The 19,720-nt window shown below is 34.2% G+C and overlaps 1 protein-coding gene across 1 annotated transcript in view; it reads right to left on the bottom strand.

The window, feature by feature from the left end:
* ASCC3 (activating signal cointegrator 1 complex subunit 3) overlaps positions 1–19,720 on the bottom strand; it is a 368,987-nt gene that overhangs the window by 205,462 nt on the left and 143,805 nt on the right. The window contains exons 12-13 of the mRNA XM_012810382.2: positions 18,609–18,785; positions 15,359–15,430 (exon numbers count right to left, since the gene is read on the bottom strand). Of these exons, the coding sequence (XP_012665836.1) occupies positions 15,359–15,430; positions 18,609–18,785 (249 nt within the window). The remainder of the gene's footprint in view (positions 1–15,358; positions 15,431–18,608; positions 18,786–19,720) is intronic.

Genomic DNA, 19,720 nt, shown 5'->3' with positions numbered 1-19,720 from the left:
AAAAAAAAAATGTAGGAGTGTCTATACTTCAGACTCTACCCATCTCTTACCTTACATGGGAAACAGACTACAGAAAGAGAACCCAAATCACAGAATATTCTCAGTATTTTAGAAGTTTCTAAGTCTAGAAATCCATTTCCATGTTTGAATTTCAGTCTACATATAAGTATTATTAATTCTAAAATGTTTATATAGACACACACACATACACATAAGCCCAAGTTTAAGGAAGACACTGAAGCCAATCTTCTTATAACAATTAAGTTAATAATGAAGAAAAACGGCACATCAGTTCTAAAAATCCAAGCACCCTAATTTCATACTTTGTCAAAGATATTCTCAAATATGACTATAATTTTAATGGTATGACAAAGTGATCTCATACAATAACTGATCCCAGTTAGTCCCGACAAGATAAACATGGACACATAATTCACTGTTAATTCTGGGTAGATTCAATAAAAGCTCATAAACAGAATAAAGAATCCTTCCTTAATATATTTCAGTATCACACACAGAAAAATATTTTACTGACCTCCAAGACAGTCTATATTTCATTTACATTTGTTATTGACAACCCCAAAATAGCAGCATCTATTCTGTAGAGCAAATTAAGCAAGACCAGCTCGTTTATTACTATGCAAATAAAATTCATTAGTGGGCTAACAATCTCATTTGTATAGATGCCACTGGGCTTGAAGGTCTATTATTTTTCAACATTGCAAGATTTTCTGTATTGAATCTGATTTCAGTAAAACAACAACATAAAATGTATTTTTAAGACTTCTGTTAGTATTTTTCATTTCTTTCCTTAGACAATAAGCACTCTTTATAATTCTTTAACTCAACTGTTCATTTAATAGTCCCACATGACACATTTAAAGTGATTCTTTTTAGAGGAATCTTTTTTTTAATTACTTGAGTAGAAGAGATCCTACTAAGCTAATATACTGCAAATCAACTTCACCAGCCAAACTAATTAAAACCAAATTACTATAAATGCAAAAATTACAAAACGTCAATTCCTTTTAGATGGGCTCTTGACCTGTCAGATTTTTAGGCCACTTTCCTAAATTGTAAATGAATGTTAATACCTCAGTTTTCTTCAAATCTGTATTGTACTCTTCAATGGGCCTTCTTCATTTAAAAAAAATAAACAAAGAAAATATGACAGTTACCTGCAAACCCATAGTCAGACTATTAATAATACCACATTTAAAAAGAATAGGCACATTACTATTTGATAATCCATTTAGTCATTTAAATTTACATGGCTTTTTCTCCATATGATTTTGAAAATATCAAAAGGGCAAGACAGGGTCAATGAGACACTACAGTAAAAAAAAAAGAGAGAGACAGATGGGTTCATGGAAAGACTACTGGAGAAAGAATGCAATGTAGGTAAGGTTAGAAAATATTTTTCTTTTTCCAGATTTTAAACAAAGTAGTCCGCTATTTTACTGAGATGGTTTAGACTACACTGCATGTCCTTTCCACATACTTTTTGGTCTTACTGGCAAATACTCCTTCTCTGAAGTTTCTGGTGTCCCTACATGGCCAGGGCCTTCTGAGTAATGGACTAAAGTGCTTAAAAGACAGAGGATGCCTCCACTTCATCCGAGCCATTTTGTCCAAGTCTATGTTTCTATAGACTTCTTCCTTATTTCCCAAGGAGCCAAGTGCTTTTATCCCAGGATATAGGCCCTCCCTTCCTTCCTCAGGAGAGAGTCTGTTTACATTCCACAGCAAAGTCCTTTGCAGGATCAGCTGGCCTACTTTTCGCCTCTCTTTCTCTACCTCTCCAGAGATGAAGATGAGCAGATGTGCCCATAGCTCCAATAGAAGTTCAAAGTTTCATAATTTCAGAGCTCCTTTCAATGGTGCAACCCATGCATATACACTAGCTGGCTCTCACTACGGTGTCCAGTGAAGAATTAGGGAAAAACAATAGTCTATTCCCCAACACAGGTGTCTCGTGTCTGTATGTGTATAAAATGTATGGTCAAGTTCACCTATAGCAGGCTAACTTTTGGTATGTAGGTAGGTCAACATCTTATACCTCTCACAGTTTCAGACTTAAGAGGTCTCTGACTATATTTCTAGAGCAGTAACTAACTTGCAGTATAATTTGGAAATGCCCATTTTATTTGCCATAATATAGTTATAGCTTCACTTTTCATCTACTTACTTATAAAACCAAAAAATATATATATCAAATGAGATCTCTGATTATTATGTTGTTCTTTTTCTAAAAAGACCCTATTTTAGAACATTAAATATAGACATGATTCCTTTCTTCTCACCCCCTCATGTAAATGTGCTACTATGAAAAAAAACTTGATAAAAATTCTAGATATAGGTAAGTCAGTACAAATGTACAGTCTACAAACATGACAAAACTTACAGCCAACTATGTAGATATATTATCACCTCATGTTACTTCTATATACTAAGTCAGGAAACACATTCATGTATTGGCTGCATGCTCATAAAGCATATAGGATATGGAGATAGAAGAATATTTTTTCATGAAAATGTAAGTGTGTCTTAAGAGATTTTATAAAAATTTCCCTCATCACACTCATTATCAACAAAATACCTGAGAATAGATTTGTGGAATGTAGATAGACAGATCTAAACTTAAATTATATTCCTTTGTCTCCATTCTGAGACAAAGTGCTTTACTGTGCTCTTTGAATTTGTGCTATAATTTCAGAAACCACCGATTAATGGTTTCAAAGCTATTTAAAAGCTCAAATGCCTAAATATACACTTGGGGGTAGGAGTATTGGTGGGGTGAGGCAATGTGGAGGAACACTAACTCATCAGCCTCTTGTTTTTACATTTTTGCATTGATTCACTTGTTACAAATATGCATTAATTAGTTCAGAAAATTAAAAAGGATGCAAAATACTCTTTAAGGGCTTAAAGAACAGAAATGAAAGGAAAAAAATAAGATATTAACCTAAAGTAACTGGTAGCACAAATTAAGTCTATATCATGACAAAAAGCTAAGTCAGATGCATATCTTAAATTAGGAGAAATGAGATAATTTACATTTCTTATAAAAGGAACTACAACCACATGAACTAATAAGAGCAAATCTATGTAATGAAATTTTGAAAGAAGAACACTGACATTCTTTCCCTGACCTGCACAGCGTACAAGAGAAGAACATTGTTTCAGAAGGTCATAAAGCCGTCCTTGGAGTTCCACATCTCACATTGTTCTCCTCTCAGCCTGGGCAGTTAATTCATCACACGACTGATTACCTTCTTGATTTTCCTTGAAGTTGTTCTGGGCCCTATCTTTTAAGACTAAGTTCAGTCTTAAGAAGTCTAACTTATCTATTCACTTATTTATCAAACAGGACCTGGGGACCAACTGTGTGCCATGTACTGGTGAGGCCATGAGACCTCAGTCATGTGCTGTATGACAACGTCTCGGTTAATGATGAACAGCATTTATGACTGCGGTTTCACATGCCTACACTGGCTGTACCTATAGTCCAGGTGTGTGGTATCATCTAGGTCTGTGTATACACTCTGTGATGTTCACACAATAGTGAGATTACATAATGACACATTTCTTAGAACCATCCCCATTGTTAAGTGACATGTAAAGGTACAACAGTGAGCAAAACCAAAGACAGCCCCTCTCCTACAAAGAAGAGTGATATTAATTATAAACAGACAGAAAAAAATGGAGAACTATAGCTAGAAATATGAAGAAGTTTTAAGGAAGAAGTTTTTCTATACTTAAATTAGGGAGATGAAAGAGTCAGAGAGGTGAGAACAAAATCAAAAATGGCTTCTCTGAGAAAGACGAAAGCTGAAAGACTGAGTGGAGGGCAGCTAAGTCAAGAAGAGAATGGGATGTGCAATGTAGAGGGAACAAACTATACAAAAGCCCAGAGACAAGTGGGAGGTGGAAATTAGAGAGTGTTATGGAATAAAAATGAAAGGAAGTAATACTCAAATATGGTAATCCCTGTGCCCTTTTAAGGAAATGCAAGTACTAAAGTGTCATACTGAAACTGTGTTTTCAGAGTCATTTTAGCTACCTGGAGTGCACAGAATAGACCAAAAAGAGGCAGAATGAAGGCAGGGGGAGCAGTGAGGAAGTGGCATGAGCTAGAGTGGTCCAGGGAAGCCATGATGGTTGCTTGGAGGTTGGAGGTGGGGGAGTGTGTTGCTGGAAGAGGAGGGGATGGAGGGAAATTAGCAGATCTGAGAGATGCTTAGGAGGAAAATGTCTGGGCATTAATTAGCAAGGGAGTACAAATAAGACCAAGGGAGAGCTGACAAAAAATGACTTTCAGGTTTCTAACTCATAGAACTAATCTACAGTCACTCTATTCACTGAACCAAGAAATAATGGAACACCATTGGTTTAGGGAAGAACATTATAAATGTTCTTTAGCTCAGATACAATGCATTTTGAATTTGTAGAGGAGAAAGAACCCAGATAGGATCTAATGGATCTAGAGTTCAGAAAAGAGGTCTGGGTTTGAAATATAAATAAATAAGTTATTTCTATAATGGTCATAAGTGGGATGCAATGAATTCACTAGAAAGAATGCTAAATTTAAAAAGGGTCTAGGACCAAGACAGGAAGAGGAGGAAAAGGCTACACAGAATAAAGAGAAAAGTACTACCAAAGAGATTAGAGGATAAAGAAAAATAAGGAAAGTTTTGTCACAAGAGACACAAAGAAAGGCAGAAAGTGAAATCAGTATTTTGTACTTATTTCTGCTTTTATGACCTCTATCTAATCTCTTGATGATAATTTAATCTAAACTGTAAGCTCCCATCATCAATGAATTTTGCCTTTTTAAAAATAAAAATAAAAACCTTTTTTATTAAGATGAATGAACATCTGAATTGAAATTGAACTTGCCTTGATATTTTGTTAAAAATTGCTAATCACTTTTGACTTTGGTCATCTTGAAAATCAATTTCATTTTTACCGCTACTTCTAGACCAAAGCAATGCTTTTCTAAATAATTGTGTTGAGGGTGGGCACGATGGCTCATGCCTGTAATTCTAGCACTCTGGGAGGATGAGGTGGGTGGAGTACCTGAGCTCATGAGTTTCAGACCAGCCTGAGCAAGAGCAAGAGCAGGACCCTGTCTCTAAAAACAGCCGGGAGTTGTGGCAGGCGCCTGTAGTCCCAGCTACTTGGAAGTCTGAAGCAAGAGAATTGCTTAAACCCAAGAGTTTGAGGTTGCTGTGAGCTGCAACGCCTTTGAGGGTGACAAAGTGAGACTATGTCTCAAAATAAGAAAAAAATAATTGTGTAAAACAAAAACTAAATGCAAAAATACTAGAAATAAAAAATACAACAGGACATTGACCATTAGTGTCTCTCTGAAAATATTCAGAGACAGCCTTTCAACACTGCACAATACTTCAGTCTGTAGGTTCACTTAAATAAATTAGTATTACTTACCAGTGACCAACTCTTTAAGATTAGGAGAGAAAAAGAAGTAAATTTTTATATTTAAGCAACTGATTATCAGAGAAGAAGGAAAGTTTAAGAATTTAGTGACAATACAGTACTATATTCCAGAGAATTATCAACATAAATCTTATCCTTTCATTGGTTTCAGCTGAAAATGAGCATGTATTAGTATCCCAGAGATCCAGTAGTGACCATAAGATCACGCTAGTAGCTGACAGTGTTAAGAAATTACTGTTCTTGATCTGTAAAGTCTGACTTTAAAAATCTAGGCCAGGCATGGTAGCTCATGCCTATAATGCCAACACTTCGGGAGCCCAAAGAGGACTGCTTGAGGCCAAGAGTTTGAGATCGGCCTGGGCAACATAAGTGAGTGAAACCACATCTCTACAAAAAATTTAAGAAAGAACAAAAATGATTAGCAGGGCACTGTGGCATGTGCCTGTCAGTTCTAGCTGCTTGGGAGGGTGAGGTGGGAGGATCACTTGAGTCCAAGAGTTCAAAATTACGATGAGTTATGATCAGGCCACTGCACTCGAGTCCGGATGACAGAGTGAAATCCTGTCTCAAAACCCAACAAAAATCTAACTAATAACTGAGAAATAATCCAAAAGGAATGTAAAGCCCAGATTCTTAAGAAACATTTTAATTTTGAGTACAAGAAATAAAATATTTCTCCTTCATCTTCATTGCTAAACATGTATAAAGAAAGATTTCAGGTGTTTTTTTAACTATAAGAAAGTCTAAAGAAAGTCTACTTTTGAAAAAACCTGTCCTCCCTCCAACAAAGGCTCTATTGCGTTTTGTATCATACTGAAATTTCTTCACAAGCAATAGCTTTTTGTATTGTTTAGTTTTCTCTTTTACTTTTTAATTAGTGTCACAAGTATTTGGAATTATGTCTCACTTGAGAGTGGTGGAGAGTAAAGAAACCAGCACTCAAATAATTCACAAATAAAACTCATACTAGAAAAATCTGATATGACAGAAACATGGATAGCAAGAATTAGAGATATAGATACCTGAAGAATAAAAATTTTCATATGCAAAGGGCCAATGGAAAGTTTCATTAGTAAAGTTAGCATGGTGGCCTTTGTTTTGACTGTAAATAATCACTTTCCCACAAACAAGGAGGAAAGAGAAAACAAGACACAAGTCTAAATAAAGAAAGGCTGATGTTTTTAATCCAAGGTTGAAGAAGATTTTTTTTTCCTGTTTAATACCATGAAGGCTTTTATTGCTTCAAAGAAAAGGTAGATTTTAAATAAGAACCTACTAAATAAGGATTTAACTTTTCTGACAATATGAAGAAATAACAAGTTAACTTACTAAATGTCACAATCTCTGAGGAAGTTTCTAATTTCTTTTTCTATCACTATAACAAAGTTTGTATAACAAGAAAAATCTCAACAGAGTTAAGGCATCAATTATTTCCCCTTTGTGCAAGTTACACAGGAGGAGGGGAATTATTAACAGGAATGATGAAGCTGTACTTGCATTTGGTAACACAAAGAGAAGCTTACAAATGAGACGTCTCATTAGTTTGAGCAGATGGATCAAAATTAAAGGCTGAATCGCCAACTTTTAATTTCCCAGTAGCCAAAAAGAGCTTGAAGTCTTGCAGAGTAGGACTGTTGAAAAGTCAACATGAAAAGATTTTCTCCATCTGTCATCACACATGCCTGAGTGGAACACAACTGCCTCCTACTGTTTTTAATACTTTAAAGGCAAAGCTGCACATAAAATCTATTAAGTACACGAGCACGTAAGTTTATATGATTGGTATACTAAAACCCAAGGAATAGCATGATCAGAGAATATCAGCATGGCTTTTGAACATGAAACTTGCTTTAATCCAATGAGCAGAAACAAAATAAATTCACTTAAGAGGAACTGGCTAAGTTTTAGTCTGGAAATGGTTTTGTTCCCTGAGAGTCACTGTTCCTTTTTGAACGGACACATATTTCAAAATTCCTTAACAATGGCCTGAAAAAGTAGATGCTCTGATAAAACTAAAGTACTTAGAGAAACTAAATTAGGGAGAAAATCCAAGATATTAAACAACCTAAAGGCATGAAAACAAATCCCAGAATATTCATGAGTGGGTGAGATGGGTTTGCACAAAGTGGTAGCAAGAAAATTCAGTTAGTTTTCTTGGACTGAACTAAATTTATTTACCTTACTGTACACTTTATTAATGGAATTGCTAAGATACCTTTAAGAAGCAACAAAAGAGAGCTAAAGTTTAAGTACACAGGACCAAAGCAATAACTTGATGTTTCCTTAATAACAAAGAAAAGTATATTTATTGAATATGTATATAGTTAATGGCTTAATATCAATTGTTATAGTCACTGCATTACTGTGCAGTAAGTTATAACTATGTCTTCCAGGAGAAAACTGCTGTTTCTCTCTCTATATATATACTCACGCACACATACATATGTAGAATACACACATAATTTACTGTACTTATGTACAACGAAACTTTTAAACAGAAAAGAGTCTCTCATAATACAGTGCATACAGTCAGACTTCTCAGAATAATATAACTGAAGATTTAATTTGGCTGTCAGTTTTTTAGACAAGCTGAAAAGGTTGTTGAATTACACAGTTTTCACTTTTTGATAGACAGATGTATACAAATTCACTTATCTAAAATTAATATTTAGAACTTTAAAGGCAGTAAACTGGAGTAACAGTAACTTCAACCTCAATTATGAGGGAACAAAAATACAACTCAGAAACTATGCTACTGGGAAGTTCTTCATTAATCTTTTAATAAAATCAGAGGGCATAACACTACAGCTTAGTAAAGGTATCCCTTGAGGGACATAACATAGGGAAAAATAATCTCGGGAGGGGTTCTCAGCCCTGAAACCAAACCTCTCCATGAGTCTCAATGACCTATGATACTATGAAGTAGCAGTTCTTGGGTAATGCAATAAATCAATCAATCAAGGAGTGCCAATCTTGTTGAAATAGGTATGTTTACCAAAATCAAAATGTACAATAATCCTGCTTTCCAAGTAACTATGCTGCAATTTTCGGTTGCTGGATATGATACAAAGGCATGAGAAACCACCACTTAGCAAGTTAACTGATCTCACGGCCAAATAGCACTTGGCAGACAAACTTGCACACAGAAGGCTCAGAGCCAGCCTTTTGAAAAGACCAATTTGGATAAAGATTTAATTTTTGAGCAACTATTATAAAATTAAACATATAATACAGGTAACTTAAAAGAATAAATATGATAGAACTTCATTTCTGAATCAATGTTGCAAAAGAGCTCTTTACTGGAGATGATCGTATTGGTGTAAGAGTCATTGACTTAAAAGGAGGAACTGCCCAGGAACTTGTACTACTTGCAACATGAGAAGCAAATTCCAACTAGTGGGTCACAGTTCTGATGCATTTACTATTTCCCATTATCCTCCTTTTACTGTGATAAATTTTTGACGACAAATCACAATCACAAATCACATTTATCAAAGTTCCTACGTGCAAGACACTATACTAAGAATTAAACCAACAATGTTTTATTGTTACCCAATCTTTTTGGTAATACCTGTTTTACTGGAACATAGAATCTAAAAGAACAATATTGCATAGAGCATGCTGATAAAAATATCATTATTCAATATGTTTATTGTCATATTTTTTAGAAATTAGAGTAACCAGCAAATTAACACAAAAAAGAGAACCTAAGGAAATAAAATGCATTAAAAAAATGCAAGGACATACACCAAGAGAAGTTGCCTCTGGGTAGTGGAATTTACAGTGATTACTGTTTCCCTTCATATTTGCTTCATTTTTGGCATGCCCAAGGGTTAAATTTGTTTAAGCATTTTCTTTATTCAGTCTCTCTTATATTAATTACATTCACTTATTTTTTAAAGTTCAATATTTTAGTAAGAGATAAAGTTTACCTACCCAATAGGGTAAAACAAAAGTGTACTGGGCACACTATTAAGACAGTAGCATTATCATAAACCTATAGATTTAAAATTTACAACATGTTAGAGGCTCATGTTATTATTTCTCCCAAAATACATGCTATTTTACAATGTCCCAGACAAAGCACCATCCAGCCCTGGTTAACGGAAGAGTAATTCTCTTGCAAAGCAGTCTATTTCATTGTAGGATAGTTATAGTTCCTTATATGTGGCTCTCTACAACTTCCACTTGTTGGTTATAATTCCTTTATGCAAAACAGAACACTTTCTCCTTTCCATGTGAGAGGCTTTCCAAAATCATCACCCTCCCTCCAGCTCTGCCTGGGTTTTCTCTTCTTTAGTCCTAATATTCTGGTTTCTCTTGGCCATTATTCAAATTACATGGTTTCTACATTTCTCATAATCTTAATAACCTTCTCTTGAACCTCTGTTCTTTTCAAAATGTGATACAGAATAACCACAGTATTTGGTAATCAGCCAAATTACAGAGGATTTTTCACCTTCCTTGATTTGAACTTTTTTCTGATAATGGCCTTATTTTCATTATTTTTAAATTGCATACATTATTTATTTGAATTACACTGAATTTATGATCAACTAAAATTACCAGATTTTATCCAAGATAGTTCTCTTTTAACTTGGACCTATGTAATTTATTATTCGAGTTTAAACGTAGGATTTAACCACAAGAAATTTTATCGTATTTCATTTGAACACTGACCAGTTGAGATAAATTCATAACTTGCTTCCTTCACCTGATATCCTAATATTCATCACTGGCAAATTTTATATGTATTTAGATAAAAATATATTCACTAGGAAAGATATCTGAGGGATGCCTCAGACAATGCTTTACAATCAGGGGAACTTAGGCCCCCCAGGGAACATTTGTTAATGTCTGGACAGCTTCTCTAGGTATCCACGGGGTAGAGACCGGGGATGCCGCTCAGCAGCTCACAGTGCACACGAAGCCCCCACCCAACCAAAGAGCAATGCTGTCCAGAATGTCCGAGTGCTAAGGTTGGCAGGCATAAGCCATATCAACTAGTTCATATTTATACAAGACCTAAATCATATTTAAATCACATTTTAGAAAAGTACTATAGAGGCCCAAAGACCATGGTCATAGTGTGAAACAAAAATGGCGGAAAGGCAGGCTTTTCTAATCAGAGTAAGTGCACGTCCAAACCACAGCATGAATAACATAGTATACATACATGTGTTACTGCAATCATGACTTATGGTAACAACTGCCCATTAAAAAAAAAATTATTGGTATGACATCTCTGTCTTACGTGTCTAAGAATGAAAAAAATTAAAAATGGCAAAGATAATTAGGTTATAACCTTATATCATACTTCATTGATAATACTATTCAGAAGAAATACCACATGTTTATAAAATCCTATATATAGATCTGCTGTGACAACAAAATGTTATAACTCATTGGGAATGCATTATTGGGTGGTGTAAAAGACCACAAAATGTGACTATGTGTACTGCACATCCATTTTAGGTATATCTTTAAGTAGAAAAAATATCACCACAGCGGCACAATCTTTAATAACAGAAAATTACAATCATTTAACACACTTAAAAATGAAGGGATAAACCAATAATAGGAGACCAGACAATGTTACTTTAATGTCAAAGTGACAGTGTAAAGTCCCAAAGACATTATGGGCTTTGTCAACACAAAGACCTGTCTTAAGTCCTTAATTAGCTATATGATCTTTGAAGCTGCTTAACAGGTCTCTGTTTTATTTCTTCCATTAACAAAAGGAAATAATCATGCTTATGTCAGAGAACTGGGAAGATGAAAAGTCCAAAGAGATTTACATGGTATCTGAAAATTAGAACCTGAATGAAAACTCCTTTTTCTCTATTGTAGATGTTAAAATTTGTAAAGACTACATAGAAACATTAAAAATGTTTATTATTTGTTAAGGAAAAGTGTGAATATAAAACCATGTATACAATATAGTTTAGTAATGGATTATAACTAATACTTTAAATTAAATTTAAATGAACAAAATTAAAAGCCACATGTGCAAATGGATAAAAGACTAGTGGGAAATACATACAAATTATAATAATAATGTTAAAATGGTAAAATAGTAGAAAACATACAGAAAATTTTTAATGTTGCCATTTATTTTTGTAACTATAAAAAAGCACAGCAAGTATGTAGGTATTTCTATAAAACATAAGTCAGTCCTCCTATTATGGAAAACAAACGTCACTAATCATTCAAAAATAGAAACTATGAAGCCTGATCTTAAACCTCACTTTTGGGTATGCACCCTAAAAATCAGTCATCGTTTTCCTTCTAACCTTCTTGTTAAAAGAGAAGGACTTAAGCACAGATGCTGACATGATCTCAGATCCAAAAGTTTATCAGTGGCCTTTAAACTATATTAATGCTTTACCCGATTACCCACAGTACATTTTTGGACAGATGAGAGCAGAAGGTGAAGGCAGCTTAGAGGCCACACATTCTGTCACCGCTGGCAATCCTGGACGCACGATACACATGCAAAAGGCAGACAAGACAGGTAATGCGGTCTTCAATTCTGCTTCAGTTCTGTGAATTCTTCCTTCCCAGGTTCCTTGTGCCCCTAGGCATTTTGAAGCCTTCTTGGGATATCCCCTGCGACTCTGTCCTTTCTAACCCGGCCACAGTGCTATGAAACTTGTCTTCTAAGCAACTCTGTACTACCAGAATTTACTGTGTAATAAGAGCCTGTGCTCAATCAGTTTGATTTTAAAAAGTAATCCAATGAATTGATTTACACCAAACACAAAATAACTGGCAGTAAGAGCTCATCTCTACTCATTAAACGCCCCTTCCAGTGTCTGTACTTTATAAATCTTGATTTCTAAGACACATCTTAGCTCCTATTACAGTGAGGGAACTATGCCAGAAGAGAAAGAGGGAATAGTCTTCCTAGAATCCTTTAAATATTTATTTGGATTTTTATCCTACTATGGAAGACATAACTGCTACTTCTCTCAACATTTAGGGATAAAGCTACTTTTTTTTTTTGAGACAAAATCTTACTTTATGACCCTCAGTGGAGTGCCATGGCATGATAGCTCACAGCAACCTCAAACACTTGGGCTCAAGTGATTCTCTTGCCTCAACATTCCGAGTAGCTGGGACTAAAGGCTCCTGCCACAACACACCGCTACTTTTAGAGATGTGGTCTCGTTCTTGCTCTTGCTTTTCTCAGACTCGTGAACTCAGGCAAACCACCCGCCTCGGCCTCCCAGAGTGCTAGGATTACAGGCATGAGCCACTGCACCAGCCACCTACATTTTACTTTTTAAAGAAACATCTTACAACGTAAGCTCATATAAAGCTAGAGGAATATAACAAATGTATTTAAAGAATAATTATAAACAGCATGACAAAGCCTATAACCCTAAAAAGATAAGTGAACCACAGTTTCTAAGGTCACAAAACAGGGGCAGTACTGTCAGTAATAGCATTATTAAGCTATTTATGTCTATTAATTAGAAATTATAACGGTATATATTGGTGTATATTTATACATGATGTTATTTATTGGTATCACTAAAAAAAAGTTTGCACCAAGTGCTCTTTTTAAAAATATATTATCCATACTATTATACATATAACTATACATGAGCAAAGTACTCAGCTGTCAGTCATTAAGTCACATAGCAATGGGGTGGGGAGTCAGGGACAGTTTGTTTCCCTACATCCCTGACACCTTCCCCACCCCCTTCATTTGCCACTATTAAGTGCTGAGGGTTATAGAAGAATAACTGATTGCTACTTGGGAAGCTGAAACAGAGGGATTGATGGTGCCCAGGAGTTTAAGGCAGTCTGGCAATTTAGTGAGACTCTTGGAAAATAAAAAAAGAACAAAGAAAAGAAAGGAGAAAAGGAAAGAAAAAAGAATACTGTAAGAAGTGATAGGTATTTTCCTGACTACAGTTAGAAGTCAAAATATCTACTGTATGTTCCATAGTATTTATATTTTAATCTTCATTATCTATAAAGAAAGATTTTTAACAGTACATATTCATTTATAATTAAAGTTTTAGACTAGAAAAGGTTCTCTGGTAATAGAAAAAATGTCAATTAATTAAAAATTATGATTTAAGATCAGGTTTAAATCGCATTTCAAAATTAAATGAAGACATAGAATAGCCAACACAATATTGAAAAAGAAGAACAAAAGCAGAGGACAGACACTATCTGACTTCAAGAATTACCATAGAGATGCAGTAATCGAGGCAAGGTGGTATTGACAAAAGAATAAACAAAGAGATCAATGGAACAAAACAGACCTCCCAGAGATAGACCCACAGTAAGTCAGTCAAATGATCTTTGACAAAGGAGTAAGGAGTGAAGATGGTCTTTCAACAAAGGGACATCCAAATGGAAGAAATGAATCTAGACACAGAATTTACACCCCTCACAAAATCACAAAACTAATGCAACTCACAGAACAGTTTGATGAGGATCAGGAAGAAAACTGATATAAGGTGAATGCAAATAAAGCGACGTGGTATTATCATTAGCAGAGATTCTATGGCTGGACTTTGAAAGCATACTGGTAGAATAACCTAAACATGTTGCTTTATTTTGCGCAGACATTTTCTTCGTTTGTCAAGTGAAGATACTAGTGCCTGCTTCATAGGGGGCTAAGAGAATTCAATGAGTTATCAGTTTCAGGCATGTCTTAATAGTTAGGAAAAATCAGCCACTATTATTATTCTATAACTTAAAATACTTATTTCTTTTCTTTACAAGTTATTATTAAAATCAAGCACATTGGCTTGGCGCCTGTATCATAGTAGTTATGGCACCAGCCACATAAACCAAGGCTGGCAGGTTCAAACCCTGCCCAGCCTAGCTAAAACAACGATGGCAACTGCAATGAAACATAGCTGGGCACTGTGGTGGGTGCCAGTGGTCCCAGCTACTTGGGAGGCTGAGGCAAGAGAATCGCTTAAGCCCAAGAGTTGGAGGTTGCTGTGAGCTGTGATGCCACCGCACTCTACTGAGGGCGACCTAGTGAGACTATATCTCAAATAAATAAATAAATAAAAATAAAATCAAGCACATTGTCTAGAGATCAATTAAAACCTAACTTTAAAATTGTTTCCTATAAAGAGACAAAATGCCTCAAGGATGTTCACAAGGCAGTCTTTCTTCCACTCAAGCCCAATTTATCTTTTACCTTATATTTTGGGGCTGCAAATAAGATTTAGTCTGGGAAAGAAGGATTCTACCTCCTTTAAAACAAATTTAAAAAAACAAAGGGCCATAAAAACCACTTCAAATGTCATTAAAGCCTAACATTGTAAAAAAATAAAAAATTCCCATAATAAAATAATGTTATGCAAAGAAACATAAACAATTGAGCAATGAATGATTTTATATAAGCAATTATTATCAATTCATTATTTCTTTTAACAATCTCCATTTTGAACACTGGAAAGTTCAAAAACAAAATTATTAATACTTAATTCCTAAATACCACAGAAAACAACATAAATCTTTATTATGTATTATATTTCAACGGAAAATACTTCATGAAAAGAGTAAGAATACATTTAAAATTTTTATATTATAAAATAAAAACACAAATTAGAATGTTGTAGGTATGAGAAAAGATTGGTACTTTTTAAAAGACTGAAAAAAACAGAAATGGAAAAGATAAAATCCTTTCTTTCATTAAATATTTAATAAAAATGGCAAATAAAATAGCATCACCTCAATATTGGGATGATAATCTTATCTATGAATATTTTTATGACTTACTAATTGTACTAAAACAATTATTAAGAATTAAAAACTCTGAGACAACATCTCATAATTCAGAAAATTTTTCTTATGAAAAGCCTAAACATTAATAACTTTTAATTGAGCACAGTCTAAAGACAGAATAAACTAAGCATACCTGGTGTCCAGCCTTGACTTGCTTCAGAACACTGTCATAGCACACTTCATCCATGTTATTCAATTGTTGCATCTTAAAGGGTTTTAAAACATGAAAAATATCAAATAAGACAAATATAAACTTCCTAGTTACACAAAAATCTTTGCCAATTACAATCAATCTATTTTTAAACTTTCAGACTAAAATACAGACACAATAAATGATATAAAATATCTAATATAGGGGCAGTGCCTGTGGCTCAGTGAGTAGGGCATCAGCCCCCTATACTGAGGGTAGCGGGTTTGAACCCAGCCCCAGCCAAACTGCAAAAACAACAACAAAAAATAGCCGGGCACTGTGGTGGGGACCTGTAGTCCCAGCTACCCAGGAGGCTGAGGCAAGAGAATCGCCTAAGCCTAAGAGCTGGAGGTTGCTGTGAGCTGTGATGCTACCTTACTCTATCTACCAAGGGCAACAAAATGAGACTGTCTCTTAAAAAAAAAAAATCTAGTATATAAGAACCATCAGAAGCATACAAACAAAATACCTCAGACAACAGTTTCAGAGTACTAACTTTCTAAGAGTCCTAAGTTTTTAAAAGACTGTATTTTTAATAACTAGTAACTAGTTAGTTACAGATATTTTAGAATAATGTTATAAGTTATATTGTCCCCAGAAAAGCCCATTCTTTTTTTTTTTTTTGAGACAGAGCCTCAAGCTGTTCCCCTGGGTAGAGTGCCACGGCATCACAGCTCCCAGCATCCTCCATCTCCTGGGCTCAAGCGAGTCTCCTGCCACAGCCGCCCAAGTAGCTGGGACCACAGGCATCCACCACAACGCCTGGCTATTTTTTGTTTGCAGCCGTCATTGTTATTTGGTGGGCCCAGGCTGGATTTGAACCCGTGACCTTAGGTGTATGTGGCTGGCACCTTAGCCGCTTGAGCCACAGGTGCCGAGCCGAAAAGCCCATTCTTTAGACTGTTTTTCTTCTGTTTCATTCTATAAACCAATAATCCTGTCCTGTATAATTATTAAAGTTTGGAGCATACTATAGGTTGATTATAAAATGACATACAGATCTGAAACGTAAGGGAATACATTATTTCTGTTATCTATGTGGAAAGGATTATTATTCTTCTACAGAAACACTATTCTGAATAATCAGAAATATAACATTTATGAATTAAGAAAGGGTCTTATTGTCCCTGTTAATGACAGTTTCTAACCACAGAGGTAAAGTAGTTAACCCAAAGGAAAAGGTATGTGACCTAATCGCTACCCCTTTCCTTAACGTTTACTTAGAAGAGTTTGGATAGGATGAAAAGTATCATGCCTATCTAAAACAACTATGATGTGTATTTTTGGTTTCAATAAGATACAGTTTACAATTTAAAATTTTAGAACTGGAGTTGGAAGATTGTAGAATAATTTGTGCCCTATTAATTATTTAAAAAACAATCCCGACTACACACACAAATCTCAAAACCTTTTTCAGTGGACTTTAGATTTTCTGGCCAAAGCCATTATTTCAAATTAGATGTATCATTCACACCTTTTCCCCACAGTCTTTCATAATGACTGCATCATTTCCTGAGTTTCTGACTAAAACTCTGAGAAATCTTCAAGGGTAGCACTTTTATGAAATGAGAAATTAACAACTGGTTACAGAACATATTGAATGACACTCTGGGGGAAATGCTTAATGTTTACCATGTGTATATTTCTACTGAGTGTAAACTAATAAATTTTAATAAGACAAACATCTATATTTATAACAAACATATAAGTTACTGTTTATATTATATAAGTTTTTTCTAAATTTTGACAAATTTCTAAACTTTCAAAATAATTATAACAGTTCATCATCTAATGTTACTCCTTTCATGATTATAATGGCAACACATTATGGTGAAAAATTCTTTGAATTTAATTTGATTTAAGCTATTTACCAATTTGTATGACACAATTGAGAGAGAATAAAGTTAAAGATGGCTGACAAGCACTTGAAACAATCTTCTTTTCTTTATATTTCTCTCTGATAACAATTTGTTATCATTTAAATTAGAAAGCTGAAAACATTCTAAAGTTATACAAATAAATAATTCCAGGGCGGCACCTGTGGCTCAAAGGAGTGGGCACTGGCCCCATATGCTGGAGGTTGTGGGGTCAAACCCACCCCTGGCCAAAAACTGCAAAAAAAAAAAAAAAAAAGAAAGAATTCCACATTTATCTAATGCAACATTAAAATAAACTAAATAATTAAATATATATTAAGCCACAACTAAAAATATAAGCAGGAAGTATTATTGAAAAGCACTAGAAATGGTGAAGGTTCAAATATTCATGTAACTATTATAACATGAACTATCCTTTTGTGCATAAATCTGAAATGACTCCCTATAATTCTAAAGATATCTTATTTTTATGCAATGCAGTTAGAACATATCAACTGTTTTTGTAACAGTTACCTCTGATATTTTTAGCTGAATATTTTATTCATTACAGAATAAAGTAAAATGACTCTATTTTACTAATGAAATTGTTTTTAGACAAAAAGTAAAATGTAATACATTAAAGACCAAAGTTAACATTTGATATTGTTCTCTTTTAGTAAACAGGTAATAATGCCTGAGAATATCCTCCCAATTCTCAGGCATTCTCAGAAGCTTTTTCTTCTACAAAAAATGTGTTGTTGAACTGAATGATACATGTTTAAATGTTAACCAAATTTTTCCTTCATATTCTACAGTAAATCTCTAATAGACTCTCGAATAATGCAAATTGTGCATGGTATACTATTTAAGAAATTACATAAACTTTTTAATGTACTATATAGAATTTTAGAAATAGCATTTATATATATATATAATTAATAAGGTAATTACAAAACATTGTAAGTTAAATATAACACCTCCCATAATGGGTAGTTGGTACCATGAAATTTTTTTTCAACTGCACATGAAATGCATATTATTTTAGATGAACATTATATAAAAAAAATTAATGGTTTAATTAAAGCTTGCATTTTTATAATGCCCTTTAATTAAATAACTTTTTGAATCTTTCCATATAAATTAAAAATAGTAATGTAAACTACTACAAGCAACTTTCTGCAGGAGGACTTTACTACAAATAGCTGAGGAAATGTGCTCGATTTTGTCTAAGATACCACATTGTGACATCTGAAATGGTCTTTGGAGTCTCCAATCCCAAAATTTAGGTCAGCAAAAGTGTTTTTAGAAAATAAAAGTATAAATATTAAAGTATTTACCTTATTTGCACTTTTAATCCCCAAAAATGTCTGTCCAAGAGGCACTGGTCGAAAACGGCCATCAAAGTAGAAAAGTCCAATATACGGATTAACATGTAAAAACGTAGCAACATCGAGGTAGTTGGGTAAGGTTGCAGACAGTCCAAGAATCCTTATCATACTCTGTGTGGATTCGACCTGTATGAATTGTGTTAGTTAAGTATGACTTATTTAAATTACTTTAAATAACATTGTCATGTGTCCTATCTTCCTATTAATAGGACCTTTTAAAAACTGTAGACAGAGATGAATTTAGAGGTCAAATGAAGGACTATCAGGTAAGACTTTATAGGCCACAGTGCATAAGCCTGACTCTATAGATATATAAAAGAATTCTGTATGCACTATAATTTAAAATACATATGAGCATTTACATTAAATATCTACAGTCCTTAATAATTAAATGTGTTTCTAGGCTACAAAAATCTCAATTTCCAAAAACTAAAACTCACAGAAGCCACATTCTCTGATTACAGTGTAATACATCTAGCAAAACAATACAAAAGATGGTCAAAGCCTCTATTTACTCCGTGATTGCAGCATATCACTATGGTCCTATGGAGCTGCTAAAACCTTCCTACTCTCAGAGGAAGCTGTTGATAATTTTGCTCAGACTTGGAGACTCAGTGAGTATAAGCAAAGTAGTCCAATGTGAATAATGGTAATACTTCTAGAATCATCCATCCCTCAACAATGGGTTAAGGACATAACCAGTAGGCCCTGGAGATACAGTACTGAAAAAGACATAGAACTACATATGTGGATTTGTAAAAGTATAAAGAGGGAGGGATCAAAAAATAATAGAAATGGGTGAAAATTAAAGTATAAATACATATACAATATTTTTATTACGATTTGGTTTTACTTAAGAAGTCTTATGGATATCAGTAAAAACCCAAACCATACTCCACCCCAAACAAGGAACCCTATGGAAAAATGATGGGCATAGCAATTATTTAAGAAACTTCCTTCATATAATAATTAGAAATATTTTAATTATACTATAATTTTATGTAGTACCAGTAGTGATTTGAAAGAAAATGAAAGCTAGATATACTACATACTCTATGTGT

Source organism: Otolemur garnettii, unplaced genomic scaffold, assembly GCF_000181295.1.
Source record: "Otolemur garnettii isolate 467f Iridium unplaced genomic scaffold, OtoGar3 scaffold00132, whole genome shotgun sequence".
Taxonomy (NCBI): Eukaryota; Metazoa; Chordata; class Mammalia; order Primates; family Galagidae; genus Otolemur; species Otolemur garnettii.
The sequence above is the reverse complement of the archived record's forward strand: the minus strand, read 5'-3'. Positions and strand labels throughout refer to the sequence as shown.